The 17581-nt window shown below is 36.4% G+C and overlaps 2 protein-coding genes across 4 annotated transcripts; one reads left to right on the top strand and one right to left on the bottom strand.

Annotated features, from left to right (window-relative positions):
- On the top strand, positions 3848 to 7358 carry LOC109226718 (receptor-like protein kinase HSL1). Its single transcript, XM_019391563.1, has 2 exons — positions 3848 to 6577; positions 6689 to 7358. Exons 1-2 carry the CDS (start codon positions 3964 to 3966, stop codon positions 7153 to 7155), a joined length of 3081 nt encoding a protein of 1026 aa, XP_019247108.1. The 5' UTR covers positions 3848 to 3963; the 3' UTR covers positions 7156 to 7358.
- Positions 8621 to 17358, bottom strand: LOC109226717 (nuclear poly(A) polymerase 4-like). 3 transcript variants are annotated; one of them, XM_019391561.1, is made up of 13 exons: positions 16883 to 17358; positions 16721 to 16798; positions 13373 to 13480; positions 12842 to 12904; positions 12592 to 12753; positions 12162 to 12275; positions 12022 to 12084; positions 11586 to 11915; positions 11324 to 11488; positions 10176 to 11105; positions 9982 to 10077; positions 9364 to 9440; positions 8621 to 9271 (listed from the first exon to the last, which is right to left on the bottom strand). In XM_019391561.1, exons 1-13 carry the CDS (start codon positions 17018 to 17020, stop codon positions 9244 to 9246), a joined length of 2352 nt encoding a protein of 783 aa, XP_019247106.1. In that variant the 5' UTR covers positions 17021 to 17358; the 3' UTR covers positions 8621 to 9243. The 3 variants fall into 3 exon arrangements, with proteins under 3 accessions (XP_019247106.1, XP_019247107.1, XP_019247105.1); XM_019391562.1 differs by having other exon boundaries at positions 8621 to 9268; XM_019391560.1 differs by having other exon boundaries at positions 8621 to 9440.

Below are 17581 nucleotides of genomic sequence, written 5' to 3'. Positions count from 1 at the left end.
CGCAAGGGTTTTTTAATCGTTTTCTGTTTTTCCAATGAGTAGCTCATCTCGAGAAATTGCACAAATTTATGGAACATTTACAAAAAAAAATCAAAGACATCAAATATTGTCTTTTTAAAACCGCCAAAAAATATTCTTTCTTTTTATAAAGTCAAATACATCTCAATAAAGTTTGTATCATTTTACGATCGAGACGCACGTTGTTTAATCCCTCGAATCATGAAGAACGATCCAGAAAAAAAAAACAAGAGAATAAATAAAAGTGTATTCATAATTGTTTATCAATAAAATTATATTTTTTTAATTTTTGTGATTGCAATTAATTTTTTGTATCTTGAAAATATATATGGAGAACTGTTACTCCAGTCTCCAGTGAGTGAGCTCATGAATAATAGTAAAAGTAAGAAAACAGAATAAAAAACTTTATGTGAGATTTAAATCCTACGTATAAGTTATTTGAGGCTAAAATTTCAACAACTACAAGTCTATAACAGCAATCCTTAAATTAGTAAAGATTTGTTTGTTTATTAGTAGTAGACTAGTAGTTGGCTTTTAAGGGTGGAGTTCAACGTTTAAGAGTTCTGGTTTTGCACGACTTAGACCATGTCTGAAAACTTAAAGGCAACTCTTCAGTGGGGTCCACATGAGATGATCCTCATGAGAAGATTTGGGAACAAAAATAAATGCAAACTCTTTTAGAATTACTCCATTATTTGTCAATTATTTTAACATTTGTATTTAGCTACACTAGTTGTTGGTTTCTCATTTACTTGAGTTCGACCAAATCCGAATTTGCATCGAAAATATTCATATTGAAAAGTAAAGTGTTCACCATAAATGCGACTCCCTAAATATTCAATGGTGGAGACACGATAGGAGTATCCGCTAAGCAAATAAATGGTAGACAGTGGGAACTGAACCAATAACCTCACAAAGGTTTTGAACTCTTTTGATCATTAAGTTATGATTTTGAGTTGTGGCAATGAAATTCAATAATATTTAGAGGCACAAAACGAATTTTGCCTCATATATATAGTGTAATTTTTCGGCGAATGGGATTCGGATAAACCCCCTTGTATGGGTCAAAATCTGACCTTACGTTGATTAGTGTTATAAGGAATGGCAAGGGGCCGACTAAGCCGTGGTTATATCCACTAGGCATCATAACGATGAGTATCTCGGCCACTGCCGAGTCGAACTATCAGAAAGCCTATACGGCGAAGTATATGTCGTGACACTTAAGGGGAACAACCTAAAGTACAATCAGCAAATTAGGGTATTCTGGCTAAGGACCGTTGAACAAAAGGAAATGCTTGTAATATATATAGGAGGTGAGAGAACAGAAAAGGGGGGCTTCTCTCCTTCACGAAAAAGAGACAGCGAAACCGGAGAAAGTCTCTGAGGAAAATAAAGCGAAGGTCTAGATCTTCGTTGCAAATCTTTGTAATTGTCATTGTTGGATCAATAAAGATAGATCACATAGTTGTCAATGGCATTCCTTCTTTTTCTTCTTTGTTCTTACATTACGGAATAGTACGTCAAGAATGTAAGCCTATCGTTTATGTTTGATATCTTTTATAATCCTGAAAAAGGTTATAAGCTTGATTATATTGTATTCCCGTATTTAACGCGCGTTAATCTAAAGTTAATCATTCTTGGCTAAGATTTATCCTCTATTTTCTCATTGATTAGTTTAACAAAGAGCTTAATACTTTTTGGTCAAACACCCATTCTGTCCCCTAAATCCGCCTTCCCTGAAATAACAATCTTGGCTTATTTGTACAACATAATTGGCTAGCTTTATAATTTGATTTCATTATATTTTCAAAAGAGTTATTGACAATAACTATATTAGCAACTATTTTTTTTTTTCACTAAAAGAATTAATTTCATGAATCATCAGTGTCTCTTACTTAATATCATTATTAAATTAAGTAGATTTCTTTTTTATACACCATCTTTTTTGTGGTCAATTTAGTTAGATAGACATACTCCTATAAGATTTACCTTCTTTTTTTTTTTTTTTGGCAAATACTTCCATTAGTTGTTGTAGACTAGTGACTAGTGAGCCCCCTCTAGAAAAAACAAATTTGAACAAAAACTTGTCAAATTATAAGGACAATATTTCAGGTTAGATAAGATAATCCAACTCTCTTTTTATTAACCATAATATTACCTACGAATATTATTAGTCTTATTTATTAAAATTACTAAGACTATTTCTAAAATAAAAATAAAACTAAGACTATTTCTTGCAATGTTGTTTCTAGATGCTAAAGGAACACCTAAAGAAGAAATGGTAGACAGAAATTATGGTTTTTGCAGTCTCATTATATTTATCGATTTTTTGTTTCTAGAAAGTTAAAAACAAATAAAACTTTGACTAACAGTTGAAACATGTCTTCGTCATTTCGTGTAAAATATAAAGACTTTTCAAGTAGATATTATGAGCTACTTTCCTGTTTTTATTAATTATAATTTTTACAAATGTTGCAACTTATATTATTAATCCTTATTTTGATATTAGAATAAAAAAATCTAACTTCTAGTGCTTTTTGTGTAATTCTCTAATATTATCTAATTAATTTTAATAAAAATTGACCGAATTCACCTTGATAAATAAAAGTTGCCAAATAAATTAGAACAAATAGAATATTTAATACTATAGTCATCTTATATTATTTGTCTTTTAAGAAAGTTATTTAATAGTGTTCTGGGAGTATTTGTTTAAAAATCAGTTATTTCTCTTTTAAAAGTTCTATTCAATTAATATTCCATTTAATAAAGCAATAGAGATGAGTTTAAAGCAAATTTTTATCAAAAAGACTAATATTCGAGATATAATGAAGTAGAAAATTTTGAGTGCAACTCCAAACATTTAATATTTGTGGGTGGTTGTTGGACGGCTAACGCACAGTTCGCTGAGCTCTTTGAGCTGAAAACTTTTCAATAGTCAAACAAAATACTCCCTCCGGCCTATATAAATGATTTTTTTGACGGTTTTCACACAGATTAAAAAGTTCATCTTTTATTATTACTTCCTCCGGTTCAAAATAAGTAATTTTTTAGATGTTTTTACACATATTAAGAAATTCACCTTTTAGCATTAATTGACAATGGAATTGACCATATTAACCTTTACTATCTCACATAAACACTCCTAACACATATTCCAACACTATTTACGCCAAGGACAATGTAGGAAACAAATAATTAATTCATTCTTGAAATCTGAAAAAATCACTTATTTTGGACCACAAGAAAAAGCCAAAAAATCACTTATTTTGGACCGGAGGGAGTAATTTTTTGGATGTTTTCACAAGATTAAGAAATCCACCTTTTAGCATTAATTGACAATGGAATTGACCATATTAACCTTTACTATCTCACATAAACACTCCTAACACATATTCCAACACTATTTACGCCAAAGACAATGTAGGAAAAAAATAATTAATTCATTCTTGAAATCTGAAAAAATCACTTATTTTGGACCACGAGAAAAAGGCCAAAAAATTACTTATTTTGGATCGGAGGGAGTAATTAGCAATGAAATTGACCATATTAATCTTTACTATCTATTTATATAAACGCTTCTAACACATATTCCAACACTATTTACTCTAAGGGCAATGTAAAAAAATAATAATTAATTCAGTTTTGAAATTAAAAATTCACTTATTTTAGATCATAAATAAAAATAAAAAAATCACTTATTGTGGACGAAAGACAGTAAAAAAAAGGGACCCAAATCTCGAAGCTTTTTGTGCGTTAGGCAGCTCAATGGAAGCTTCATTAGAATCATTACTTTTACTCTCCCACTTAGTTATTTTAATGATGCTCTGTTCTTATACCATATCTTCTATATATTATATTTTGTGGAATTGTCTTTTTGTTCACACTCTAATGTTGACCAAACACTCAAAAATCAACTCATAATTCCCCCTCGTTTTTCCGACCGCCATGATCACCGGAATGTTGACCGGAAAGCAGTCCGTTTACCTCATACTGCTGCTGAACTTTATACCCACTTTGGTAAATTCACAATCTCTGGTCACCACCAATGAACGTGATATTCTACTGAAGATAAAACGTCAATGGGGAAACCCATTATCACTCAGCTCATGGAACTCTACTTCCTCGCCGTGTGATTGGCCGGAAATTGAGTGCTCCGATGATGGAGAAGTCAGAGGAATAATACTTCAAGAAAAAGACATTACTGTCGAAATTCCGAGTTCCATTTGTGACCTCAAAAATCTAACTTTTCTCAATCTTGCTTTGAATTTTCTCCCCGGAAAGTTTCCAACTTTTCTATACAACTGTTCAAGTCTTGAACACTTGGACCTTTCTCAGAACTATTTTGTGGGTCCCATTCCGGCGGATATTAACCGTCTTAAGAAACTCAAGTATCTTGATTTGGGTGGTAACAACTTCACCGGAGATATCCCGCCGACGATCGGAAATTTAACGGAGTTGGAGAGCTTGTACTTGCATATGAACTTGTTTGATGGAACATTTCCGGCAGAAATCGGAAATTTAGCCAATCTTGAAAATCTGGGGTTGGCGTTTAATGGGTTTTCTCCGGCGAGAATACCGCCGGAGTTTGAGAAGCTGAAGAAAATGAAGTATTTTTGGATGAGACAAGCGAATTTGATTGGCAAAATTCCTGAAAGTTTCGGGAATTTTCAAAGTCTTGAGCATATTGATTTGGCTTATAACAATCTTGAAGGAGAAATTCCATCTGGATTGTTCTTGTTAAAGAATTTGACATATGCTTACTTGTACAGTAATCAGCTTTCGGGTTTGATTCCTGAAACTAATAAGTCATCAAATTTGATTGAACTTGACATTAGCTCAAACAATTTGACTGGAAAAATCCCTGAAAGTTTTGGAGAATTGAAACAATTGGAAATTCTGAATCTGTTTTCAAACCAATTGTATGGAGAAATTCCAGAAAGCATAGCCAAGATTCCAACTTTGAAGGTATTCAAAGTATTCAGGAACAAATTGAATGGGAGTTTACCATCTGAAATAGGACTTCATTCAAAGCTACAAGTTTTTGAAGTTTCACAGAATTTATTCACTGGAAATTTACCTCAGCATTTGTGTGCTGGAGGGAATCTCTTTGGTGTGGTAGCTTATGTCAACAATTTATCCGGTGAAATACCAAAATCACTTGAAACTTGTTCTACTTTACGTACGATCCAGCTCTATAAGAATCAGTTTGTTGGGGAAATTCCATCTGGTGTTTGGACTTTGGTTAACATGACAAGTTTGTTATTGAATGATAACTTGTTTTGGGGGAAGTTACCGAGTAAAGTTGCATCCAATTTTACGCGGTTGGAGATCTATAACAACAAGTTTTCAGGTGAAATTCCAGTGGGAATATCTTCTTGGACTAGTTTGGTTGTACTTTTGGCGAGTAACAATTCATTTTCGGGGCAGATTCCAGTGGAGTTGACTAGTCTTTCTAGGCTAACTCGGCTGGAGCTTGATGGGAATTCATTTTCTGGAGAAATTCCAGCAAAAATAACATCATGGAAATCTTTGACAATTTTGGATCTTGCTAAGAACAAACTCTCTGGTAAGATTCCAGCAGCTATAGGTTTAATTCCTGATCTTGTTGCTCTAGATTTGTCTCAGAATCAATTTTCAGGTCCAATTCCACCTCAATTAGGTGTAAAGAGGATCACTAGCCTTAACCTATCTTCCAATCAGCTTATCGGAAAAATCCCTGATGCATTTGCTAACTTAGCCTTTGAAAACAGTTTCTTGAACAATCCCAACCTTTGTACCAGCAACTCACTTCCATATCTTCCAAATTGTAATGCCAAAGTCAGCAATTCCAAAAGATTGTCCCATAGAGTTCTAGCTCTGGTTCTAGTCCTTGCTATCGCTGTTTTCCTGTTTACTGTTGTATCGACCTTGTTCCTGGTCAGGGACTACAAGAGGAAGAAGCATAAGCGGGATGTTGCAAGTTGGAAGTTGACTTCATTCCAGAGGTTGGATTTCACTGAGGCAAACATTTTGTCAAGTTTGACTGAAAATAACATGATTGGAAGTGGCGGATCAGGAAAGGTGTACAAAATTTGCATTGGTAGATTGAATGAATACATTGCTGTGAAGAGGATTTGGAGTGATAGGAAAGTAGACTACAGGCTCGAGAGAGAATTCTTGGCTGAGGTTCAGATATTGGGATCAATTAGACATTCCAATATAGTCAAGTTATTGTGTTGTATTTCGAGCGAGGATTCAAAGTTGCTCGTCTATGAGTACATGGTAAATCACAGTCTTGATAGATGGCTTCATGGAAAGAAGAGAAGTTCATTGAATAATAAAGCCATGGATTGGCCAACAAGATTGGAAATTGCCATTGGATCTGCTCAAGGACTTTCCTACATGCACCATGATTGCACTCCACCAATCCTTCATCGCGATGTGAAATCCAGCAATATCTTGTTGGATTCTGAATTCAAGGCAAAAATTGCTGATTTTGGCTTGGCTAAGCTCTTAGATAAGAAAGAAGAGCTTCACACCATGTCGGCTGTTGCTGGTTCATTTGGTTATATTGCTCCAGGTAAAAGCAAAATCCAAGCTTGAACTTTTTTCTCCAATGAACCCTTTGCCTCAATTTCTTTAACATTATCAAAAGTACGACTAACGATGAATTTGTTTTGTTTGGTTGCAGAGTATGCTTATACAACGAAAGTGAACGAGAAGATTGATATCTATAGCTTCGGAGTGGTACTATTGGAGCTAGTGACAGGAAGACAACCAAATTTCGGGGAAGAGCATATGAGCCTTGCAGAATGGGCATGGAAGCAGCACGGAGAAGGGAACAATGCCATCGATAATATGTTGGATTCAGAGATCAAGGAAGCATGTTACTTGGAAGAAATGAAAACTGTGTTCAGACTCGGGCTTATATGCACGAGCAACTTGCCTTCAAGTAGGCCTACCATGAAAGAGGTTCTGCAGATACTACATCGATGCAAGAACTTTAGGAATTCCGGAGGAAAATCACCAGATAAAGAGTATGATGTTGCACCCCTCCTTGGCAACAACAGCGAAAAGTACATTGCAAGTTACAAGCGTATAAATTCTAATAAGGTAATAGATGATAGTGATGATGGTCTAATAATCTCCACTGTGTAATATCAGAGATACTCTGAAAGTGGAAAATACCAGTGTAATCTGAGTCTTTGTAAAATGACCATAGAATATAGGTCTATAGAATAGTGCCACTAAGTACAAGTTTGAGCATGTTGTAAGTTAAGGATAGAAAACACTATAATAATGTTTTTCTTAGTGTATTTTTGGATTTTAACAGCCATATTGGCCCATTGGAGCATCTATTATTTCACTGCCTATAGGTCGAATAGAACGCATCATTAACTTTTGCTAGTTATGGAAATAATCAGAAAGTGGAAAATTTCGAAAATGACAGTATGATCTGAGTAAACTGACTCTAAAGACTATGTCTACACTATAGTGCCACTGAGTAACATTAAGTTCCCGCTTTGCAAAAAAAATTGCAAGCGTTCCCACTTTTCCCATAACTCAGGCATATGGGCCTGAAGTAGCAAAGGCAATCACGCAAACTTCAGTATTCTAGTAGACGGGTCTGAAGTTAACCAAGTGTTGGCTGAAGTTTTTGTTTGTAATTGCTGAACTTAAGGATTCTAGTAGCTGAAGTTTTGTTCTCTATTTGCTGAACTTCAGCATGTTTTAGCTTAAGTTTTGTTCTATATTTACTGAACTTCAGCATGTTTTAGCTGAAGCTTTGTTATGTTTGTGATGAACTTCAGGGCTGAAGTTTGTTTTGTATTTGCTGAACTTCAGCAATTTAGGAGCTGAAGTTTTTGTTTATATTTGTTGAACTTCAGCATTCTTAGAGATTGAATACAAGAACAGTGTAAGACCAAATAGAGTAACAAGATCTGGATTATGGAAAACAACTGGGATTAACAAGCCTGATTATTCTACTACCAAATCACAAAATCACGATTGCATCATTGGCCTCAAAAAATGTTTAGTATATTATCGAGGAAGTGCTGGGAAAGGCACAAAAACACATTGGATGATGCATGAGTTTCGCCTCCCACCAACTTGAAAGATTACTATCAAGAAAGGAGGAAGAAAGGAGCGCACAGGTAGCAGAAGAAGGAGGCGCCTGAAGTTGTAAAAATTAGGATATAGGTTAAATAATTTTAAAAATATGGGTATAGATTAAATGAGGGCGACCAAATAGGGTACCCGTACAATTTTTACCGTCATTTTTGCCGGAGGAACCAACTGCTTATGGCCTTAACCTTGACATCTGACCTCTTTTAAGCATCAAAATTCTCAAAAAAAAAGAATTCATTAAGTCCTTGAGAAGGTCAGGATTTGTCTAGTGGGGCAATTCGTCGCCTTATATTGTAGACCTTTCGGATGAGAGGAGAGCACGACTCTCATTTAACCAGATTCTTTGATTTGGATCAAGAGGGAAGTCTAGAATAGCATAATGTCACCATTCGCATGGGAATACAGACTGCTAAGATACCTTACCCCCAGAAGATGTCATGTCAGGACTCTATAAAGAGAGTTTTGTTACAGGCACATAATATGAGACTATGAGTTGAGGAAAAGTAACTACAAATATACCAGATTTTTTACTATAATCTTGTCAGGTAATAAAAAATTTAAACAAAGGAATACCACCTACGAAAACTAAGGTTTCCTACATCACAATATAAGGAAATAAGTCTTTTCTAGACCCTCAAAATAGAAAAAAGTAGCCACTATCCGGGTTTTACACTTCTTTCTTCCCTTTTAAACATTCACAAGCTATTTTGGTTCTGAACAAATGAAGCAGACTACACCCACAATGTATACAGCGGTCTCTTCTCGATGCTGGCTCTTGACTGCAGCAGCATTAAGCAGGACACTGGTTTAGCTTCAACTGAAGACCCACTGCAGGCACGGCTCCTGTTTTTTCCTTTTTTTCTTTTTTCCTCCTTTTTTTTCTTTTTTTGGTTTTTTTTAAGGGGAGGGGGGGTTAGAAAGGCACAGATTCTCATCTTCATCCAACTTCAAAGTTGGCCTGAAGACAAATCCACACGCCATAATCTGCAACCTCTTCTCACATTAAAATGTGAGCTTGAACTAATCCAAACACCTCACCAACCATCTTCCGAGCAAGCATTTTCGAAAAACGCACTAGCTCTGAAACACGCCAATCTTTGGAACGCCTTCCCAAATTCAAGCTGTTGATTCCAGACTCAACCTACTAGAAAGAAACCACGACAGGAACAAAGCAAGAAAGCATAAAGATAACATAGCCTATCAAATCATAAAACACAGGGCCACAGAAACACATGCCTTATTGCAGGCTCCTGCACAGCCTCTGAGCTAGCCCCATCCTGCGATTCCATTGCCCTTGCGAGAGAATGGTTTGGCTATAAAAAAGAAAACGACGAACAATGAGTAAGTTCTCCATCCTGAAAATATACCAAATATAAAGCCAGATGCAAATTCTTAGCACACCATGTACTATACATGTTTCATAGCTAGTTAGGGAAGTAGGAAGCTAGCAGAACACACCAGCATGTATTGGTCAGACACACGTGCGTAAAACCATCAAATTTAATTAATGATTTTCAAATTAAAAAAAAAGGAAAATAAAAAACATTGCTTTTCGAGGAGCCGAGTATAGTCCAATCATAAATCCAAGATCATGACATATTCCCCAGCTTTTGTATTTTCAAGATTGGGATAGTCTCGACATGCTCACAATCAAAGAACCCAACTTGATGAATTTTCCACTACACAGCTGATGATATGACCAGCTCTTCAATAGTCATAACAACCCTAACAAAAAGAAAATGAGATTGAACACTGGAAAATAGGCATGTGAACAGTAATAACAGAAACTCATATATGCAGTATAGGTTTGATGAAAAATTGGTAAAAATTAGACCAGAGACTTCTGCACTCCACCTGTGACTTCTCGGCCAAGCCATTACCCAAGACTCCATTCCCACTTAAACATCCATCCCCTAGTTGTGAAATCCGGTCAGCCAAGCTTATATCACCCTGAAAGGACTCTTAGCTCTCACTATCTTCAACACTTCCATAAATCACTGCCATCAGCTACAATTCAAGAGCCGAAACACGCAAACAGAGAGACTCACCTCGCAAGTGAGGTTTTGAATGTTGGAATTTGATACAGGCACTCTTTCACCTCTTTCTGCGCAACCAGTCTGAACACCTGGTTCATTGAGCTGCCCAGCATTATCCAGATGAAGTGATCCCAAAATCTCCCCCTTCTCATCATTCTGCAACACCTGAAAATTTTGGACATTTCTAGTGCAAATGTCTTGGAGCGGACTAAGCATCTCTTGGCTTGGGAAGGATTTTGTGTTAGAACTATCTAAATCAACTTCTCTGGGAAGTCCGGATAAAGTGGAATTCCTTGACATCGTATAATTTAAACTATCAGGTGCACAAATGGAACTGTCAATCAGAGAGGCATCGTTTCTGCTGCACCTATGTAATGAATTATCATCAGAACTGTCCAGTAGGCAAGAACTCTCAAGCTCCTTCTGTGACTCGTCAGAAATGATTATCTGTGATGATCCATCAGACCTACTAGGACCACCTAAAGGAGAAACAGACCCTATCCTTTGCGGGCTGATAGAAGCACGTTTCCCTAGTTTTCCCCAATTTACACCAACTGTTTCATCTTCCTGCTTCCTCTTCGGATGCCTTTCTTCAGGAGACATGCAGCCTCTAGCAACTTTCTCAGGAGTACTATGACTTGTATTCCTAGATTGACGTGGTCTCTTATACCCATCTGGAAAGACAAATGGAGGAATTTGCTTCCTCCGAACATGAGATACATAGATATCCATGCCTGGTCTCCAATAAGTGTACATGCTTACGTCTTGCTTAAACTCATCAACTGTGCCACGAATATCAAACTGCTGTCCTTCTTGCACTTTTACACCCTGTTTCCTCTGCAAGCCCATAAAAAAAGCACAATGTGGACATGGCTTAGACAAGTCTACAAATTCATTAGGATACGGATGGCACTGCAACATCCCATTTGTGTCACGCTCGATCTGAAATGCATCAAAGGATAAGCATGAGTTCCAGCGCTAGAATCACGACAACTGAGTTAAATAAATTCCCTCCAGAATTCTTTCTTTGTCCCTTTAGTGCTTACAATTCTCATCAACATAATTAAGCAAAAGAAAACAAAATATCATTATCCCGACAACTGAATCCAATTTAACCTCCTAAAGTTCTTTCTTTTCCCTTTAGTGCTTACAATTCTCACCTTTAGTGTTAGTTGTCTAAGCCGGGATTCCACCCAGCCTCTCCAAGCTAGCAAATCATCATTATCTGCCGCTACAATGTCAACCTGCAGATAGTTTTTGTACACCTCAAAGAAAAGATAATGCTCAAAAAGCGCGGCCCACTGTGCTTTATTCAACTCTATCTCCTGGATGAAAGAACCAAGTAAAAACAGCAAGACTACCAATCAAAATGAGTCAGTACAGTGAAAACAGAAGAAAACAACACTAAATTTTAAGCCATACCTCACAAATCTTGTTACCAGACTGAAATTGGTCCATCATTACTCGAAGAGTACTTGGCGAGACATTATAGCTGGAGTTCATGCAAGGATAAGCAGGAGTTATAATTGGCATATGATGAGTTCGGTCTTTTGGATTCTTGCGAGGGTCCCAAACAAGAAAACCAAGTTCATCCTCTTCAATTGGGCATAGCATCACTGGATTTGGCCAACGCCATTGTGTATAAACTCTGAAGAACCTAGAAACAAGCATACTGGGGACGGCATTAGGATAAAACTGGCAAATGCGAGCAACCAGAAGAGCCCAATTGACACCACCAAGAAATCCGGTAACCTGAATAAAGGGTGCACGAGGAAAGCAGAAAACCATGCTCACTAACTGACCAGCTTATGAATACTATAGACAAACCAGTGAGGGGGCTGAAGGAATAAGAACTCACATTGGAATAAACACCACGCCTTTTTGCCCAAAACTTGAGACATCTAAGAGTCGTGCGGAAGTGCTACAAAATTTTGAAAAAAACATGGAAATTCAATGGTAATTTAAAGACACCATAACACGAGGAAAAAGTAGGATTACCTCAGCATTAGGCACTAGTTTCAATATTTGATCAGCAACCCGGCACCCATTGAGACTTCGAACAGTTGGCTCATCCACACTGTAGAGTACAGATCGATCTGAGATATCTAAATCCTGTTAACATACGAATTACAAATCCAAGTTAAATGCAATTCACAGCACATCAAACTCTCAAGTAACAATATTCAACTACAACATGAATACCTCTAAAGTTCGGAAGGACATGAAATAAGGCAGACAAAGTACACATTTAAACAAGACAGTAATGAAGAAGCTGCTATACATCCACATTGATCAACTGAAACTATAAGGACTAATTCTCCATGAATTAGTTACGACAGTAAAGACCTTTAGATTCTAAAGCTTTTCAACATAAGGAAAATCTACTAAATAAAGAATATAATCCAACAGAAGAATGTCTCCAACTTACTTCAGGGACAACTAAGAGAGATATACTTGCATAAAGGAGATCAATAGATATTCCTTGAAATTTGAATTTCATAACTGGGACATGAGCATCAGGAACTGGTTGAAGTTCACTAACTTCTTCCTTTTCAGCCAAAATATCATGCAGAATGATAAAGAAATCTTCCTGCAGAGAAAACAAAAGGAGAACTGTCATGAATGATTATGATGAATCATCAGGTGGAGCAAAGTTTTGACCAGTACATGGGACTCACATCACGGTTGACATAAGAGGGACCAACACACAATGTGTCTATGTCAGCTCCAGGCCCATGAACCTGAAAACATAGAATTTTTTTTATCAGCTATAAAGCATACGATGTTGTGACCATCAACAAATGAAATAGTGATGCACAGGCCATTCAGGTAATAAAAATAATAAATATATAACTTCGACATACTATCGAAATAACATACATAATGTGATTGCATTTCTTTAGATACATGAATCTATTTCTAGTCCAATAACTACTTACAAGATGCCAAACATCTGATTTCTAATGCTCATGTTGAAAAAACTGGAACTGAAACCAAAGAAAGACCTACTAGCCGCAACTTTAGCACCTAGTACCTAGATATGTTCATTTTTATTCCCCGTCACCCTGTTATCTCAACCCTCAAGAACCCTTGGCTTTAAAGCAGGTTACTTTCATACAGTTTATGAACAATGCATTAATAAGCAAATAATTAAGTTGATTCACAAAGAGCAAAATACTGAAAAAATCAAGTGCTGAAACATTACTTACTCCTAGCCGATAAGAACCGAAAGTGAATATGATAGCATTTGCATCCTCCACCATTTGATCAGTGTAGCCTCTCTGGTGAGTCAATTGTTTCACCCATGATTTTACAATCTACAGAACAATAGTAACCAGTCATTACAGCTTCTTCGCAATCAAATTACATCTGACCAATACAAACATCAAGCACTTTAATTATGACCTAATATGATCCATGTGTACAGTGTACTAGCACCGACTCTCCAGTTTGATTATCCCATTTCATGGTCAAATTTACTCAATATTCAAAGTGAATCAAATCACTTGACTCATATCCTCTTTACAACTGAAAATCAGAAATTACATAAAAATACTAAAACAAGCATACTTTTTCCATCAAAAGATGCTTGAGAAACTTTAACCAAAGATAAGAAATTTTTCATAAGTCAACTTATTCGAACAAGGGGAATAAATAATACTCTGCCGATTGTCACCTCGTATCATGCCAAAAGCACAATCAGAAGCAACTTCAAGCCAAAGTTGTTTTGATGATTAAGTTAGTTAATTACCCTCCACCAAAAGGAGGTTAAAATTCTTACCAGTTCGGTAGTGATTTAGCAAACTTAGAAGACTGTGAATGTACAGCATGTATATAGCTCATGCATAAGAATTTTGTGCCTAAAAAAGCTTGAAGGAATTAGCTGACTCATCTGCAAGCCTATTCCAACACCAGTGAGTATGGAGAACAAACGAGTTATAGGCTACATAATTGTAGGTGCACTCAAATCCAGTAAATTCTACGCTACATATGGTAGTTTTACAATTAAAAAAAACTAAGGAGAAATCTTGAACAACCAGAGCTTAGTTCAACTCGACTAGATTACACCCTATCTAAAATCACCCGAGTACCAAGCGCAAATGCTTTTGACACTACCATCAGTTTGCTTTTATTAATACAGTTTGATTCCCACACTCATATCCTATGGACATCAGTAGGACACTAGTCCCAATCTCATTTAGCTACTTCATTTGGGTGGTTAAAAAAGTTCTCTCTCCTCTGAAGTGGAATACTAGAATTCAGATAACTAAAGTTCTTATTTTCTATATCTTCGTTTTCTCCTTTCTCATTTCACAGTCAAATTAAAAGAAGAGAATGTTTTTGATGGCTTTATGCAATACTATCCGAAGCACGCACTTTTTCGAAGTTGCTTCGCTTCATTCACACAATGCGAAAACCCCTCACTTCACACTGCTTAATTGCTGCAAGCATGACAATCGCTTTATTAAGGGAAATATGATTTTCAGAAAGCACAACAATCAATTTTAATCATTGCATGAAAAATCACACACAATACTGCTTTATAATTACAAATCATACCTGACCAAATTGCAACCACCCTATCTCAGCTATTAGAGATGAAACATTCATATTTTCTTTAATTTTAGGTCAACAAAATGTCCCCTCACGAAATGGTTTACTCTTTTTCTTAGCTGGTTGATGGGTAGTGGTGAGACTCAAAACGCAAGGTCTTCGGTTGCTCTCATATCATATAAAAAGAGAAGAGCATCTTACTCATGATTTGGTCAGCCCAGATGGTTTCACACAAAACATTCATTCATATACACACACACACACACATAATGATCGTCCAATGAAGTTACCAAAAAATGATTGCCCAATAAGGAAAAAAATCTAATGTAAAACACACATTTACCAGATTGAGTTGTGTGAATTGTCTCATTTAAAAGCTTTTTTAATCAAGCTCATCTAAAAGCTCCTCAACATGTATTAAAGCCTCAATAACCTTGGAAGTGAGTTAATAGCTTATGCCTACTGGAAAATGACCTTGTCTGCCCCGCCGGCTATAATTTTCTTTATTTTCATAACGTCACTACTTTATTCTTCTATGGAATCTGGTAATTGTTCTAGCGGGCACCACACTTATTTTAAGTGACCAAAGGCAATCAAATCTTAGCTTACTTGAGTTGTATGAGCAGTCTCTTCTAAAAGCTCTTCTTTTTTAATCAAGCTCAACTAAATGCTCCTCAGCATGTATTAAAGCCTTGATGCTTTAGAGAGCGAGTTAAGTAGCTTATGCCTACGGGCAAATGGCCTTATACGCCCTTCCGGCTAAAATTTTCTTTACTTTCATAGCTTCACCATTCTTCTCCGTCTTTATCTTGTAACCATTCTAGCAGCACCACTCTTATTCTCAAGGACCCAAAGCACCACGCCAGTTTTCAATGTCGCACATACCTCTTTCATTAGTCATTCCAGCAGCATGCGCCTCTTTTCAGAGATCGTTCCAGGGACACATCATTTTTTGCAATAACCATCTCCGCAGCACCCTGCCTTTTTCAATAAGAGTACCGGCAAAACCATCTTTCTCAACCGCTATTCCGGGAACAAAACTTTCATACAAGATTCGTGTTATCAGAACTTTTCCAGCTACTTTAAAGACAAGTTCTCGCACAACTATTTTTTTCTTTTTTAATACTTTAAAGTAAGCAACTGCTGTTGATTAGCCCATTTAAGTTTGAGGGAACGTATAAGAAAGTACAGTATGTTAAAATGGTTGAACTCGACATTAAAAGAGTTAGGTTCTTCAGTTAGTTATGTGTTGGAATGAGTATTTTGTATATAAAACTCATATATAGGTACATCTTTTATCAAAAAATTATTTGATAAGTTGCTGATATGAGTTTTCTTTTCTCTTCTTCTTTTCTCTTTTCGCACAGGCTCTATGGTACAACATCAAATAGAATTGAACTTGGAACAAAATTCTTTCACTTTGACAATAGCTACACAGCTTTTGTTTTCTATTGTATTCTGCCATGCACTCTACCCATCACCATGTACAAGTACAAAACAACGTTATGGCTTGAATTCAACTCCAATCACTAAGGCTCTAAATATATTCTGCCAGGGATCCTATTTTCTATCCCATACTTCTTTTCCTACTAAATCCCCAGAACATGGAATAATCCAAAGCGCAATAAAACCCAAAGTCATCTAACTTTTACAGACCCTTTAGGTTGAAGAGCTGGCCGACAAGTATGGACGCCATCATGATTATTAGCAATGCCCTCAAAAACAGTTGTTTTATTTCAGAGCTCAACAAGAAAGTCTTCACTTATTCAATTCCACCCTAAGCTAAGAACTGAAACCAAAGGCTAAAAGTCAACACGCCCAACGCCAAAACAAAAGATCATTTTAACTTCTCATACAGTTCTCCATTTGCTAAAAACTTATATGAACTTAGAATACAATAAAAAGCTGCAAACCTAACACATGGTAACAATTCATGCAAAAACTAAAGAAAAATTACTGCAACAGATTAAGTGAATACTCTACTAAGCTTCAAAAAAATTTACCTGATCAAGCTGACGCAGCACCTCTTCTCTCCTTTCTGTTTCTTCCTCGCTCTCATACAACCCTGAGTCCTTCAAAAACTACAACAAAAAAACTCAAAATTCAGTACAAATTCATAAGCAAAATTGAATTTTTATTACATGAACGCGGTAAAGAGTTCGCACCTTTTCTAATGATGCATTTCTTTGAAGATCTGCATCGGTGGGCCCCGCACTAGACAAAGGCTTCGTGACACCATATTTCTTCGGCGGCGGTGGCGCCGCCTCTGGTCGCGGCGGCGTTAAGCTCTCGGAACCCACCATCAATTTCCAAAAAAAAAACCTCAGAAAATCAACGAATTACGAAATCAATAAAAGACCCAAAATCAAAACTTTATAGATCAGGCCCACAAAGTGGCCAAACGAGAAATTGAGTGAAAAATGTGCGGAATTTCATATCTGTTTCGACTGGAAGAAGAACAAAATCAAAACCCTAAATATGAAAGAAAAGGCGGAGAGAGAGAGGGAGATAGAGAGAGATCTGGGGAGAAAGAAAAGGGTGGAAGTGGAGAAGATGGGAAAAGGGGTCAATGAAAGCGGTATTGGGGTTTTCCGGGATGGTTGAGCCCAAGCCAAATTCTTTTGGATTAGTAGTCAAATTGGTCAAATAATTATACTACTAATAATCTTCCATATCCAGCTGGTCTTCTCATATTTACACCTTGTTTGGATGGTTGTTACCCGTTGTATCGTATCGTATTGTTACTTTAAATACAATATTTATTTTAATTGTCACTTTAATTTTATTGTATCGTATTGTTAAATCCGTCGTTACATAACGACGAAATATGCCATTTTATGTAACGACCGATTTGGTGTGGTCGC

This window comes from Nicotiana attenuata, chromosome 6 (genome assembly GCF_001879085.1).
Source record: "Nicotiana attenuata strain UT chromosome 6, NIATTr2, whole genome shotgun sequence".
Taxonomy (NCBI): Eukaryota; Viridiplantae; Streptophyta; class Magnoliopsida; order Solanales; family Solanaceae; genus Nicotiana; species Nicotiana attenuata.
Note: the sequence above shows the minus strand (reverse complement) of the source record. Positions and strands in the feature narration are given on the sequence as shown.

What these genes read in the sequence shown, in the direction of transcription:
- LOC109226718 (XM_019391563.1), top strand. Translation starts at nt 3,964, where the DNA reads ATGATCACCGGAATGTTGACCGGAAAGCAGTCCGTTTACCTCATACTG. An exon ending in ATTTGGTTATATTGCTCCAG is followed by an intron (nt 6,578 to 6,688) that starts GTAAAAGCAAAA and finishes GTTTGGTTGCAG; the next exon opens with AGTATGCTTATACAACGAAA.
- LOC109226717 (XM_019391560.1), bottom strand. Translation starts at nt 17,020, where the DNA reads ATGGTGGGTTCCGAGAGCTTAACGCCGCCGCGACCAGAGGCGGCGCCA. An exon ending in CTGGTAACAAGATTTGTGAG is followed by an intron (nt 11,489 to 11,585) that starts GTATGGCTTAAA and finishes TCTTTCATCCAG; the next exon opens with GAGATAGAGTTGAATAAAGC. An exon ending in TTAGACAACTAACACTAAAG is followed by an intron (nt 11,106 to 11,323) that starts GTGAGAATTGTA and finishes GATGCATTTCAG; the next exon opens with ATCGAGCGTGACACAAATGG.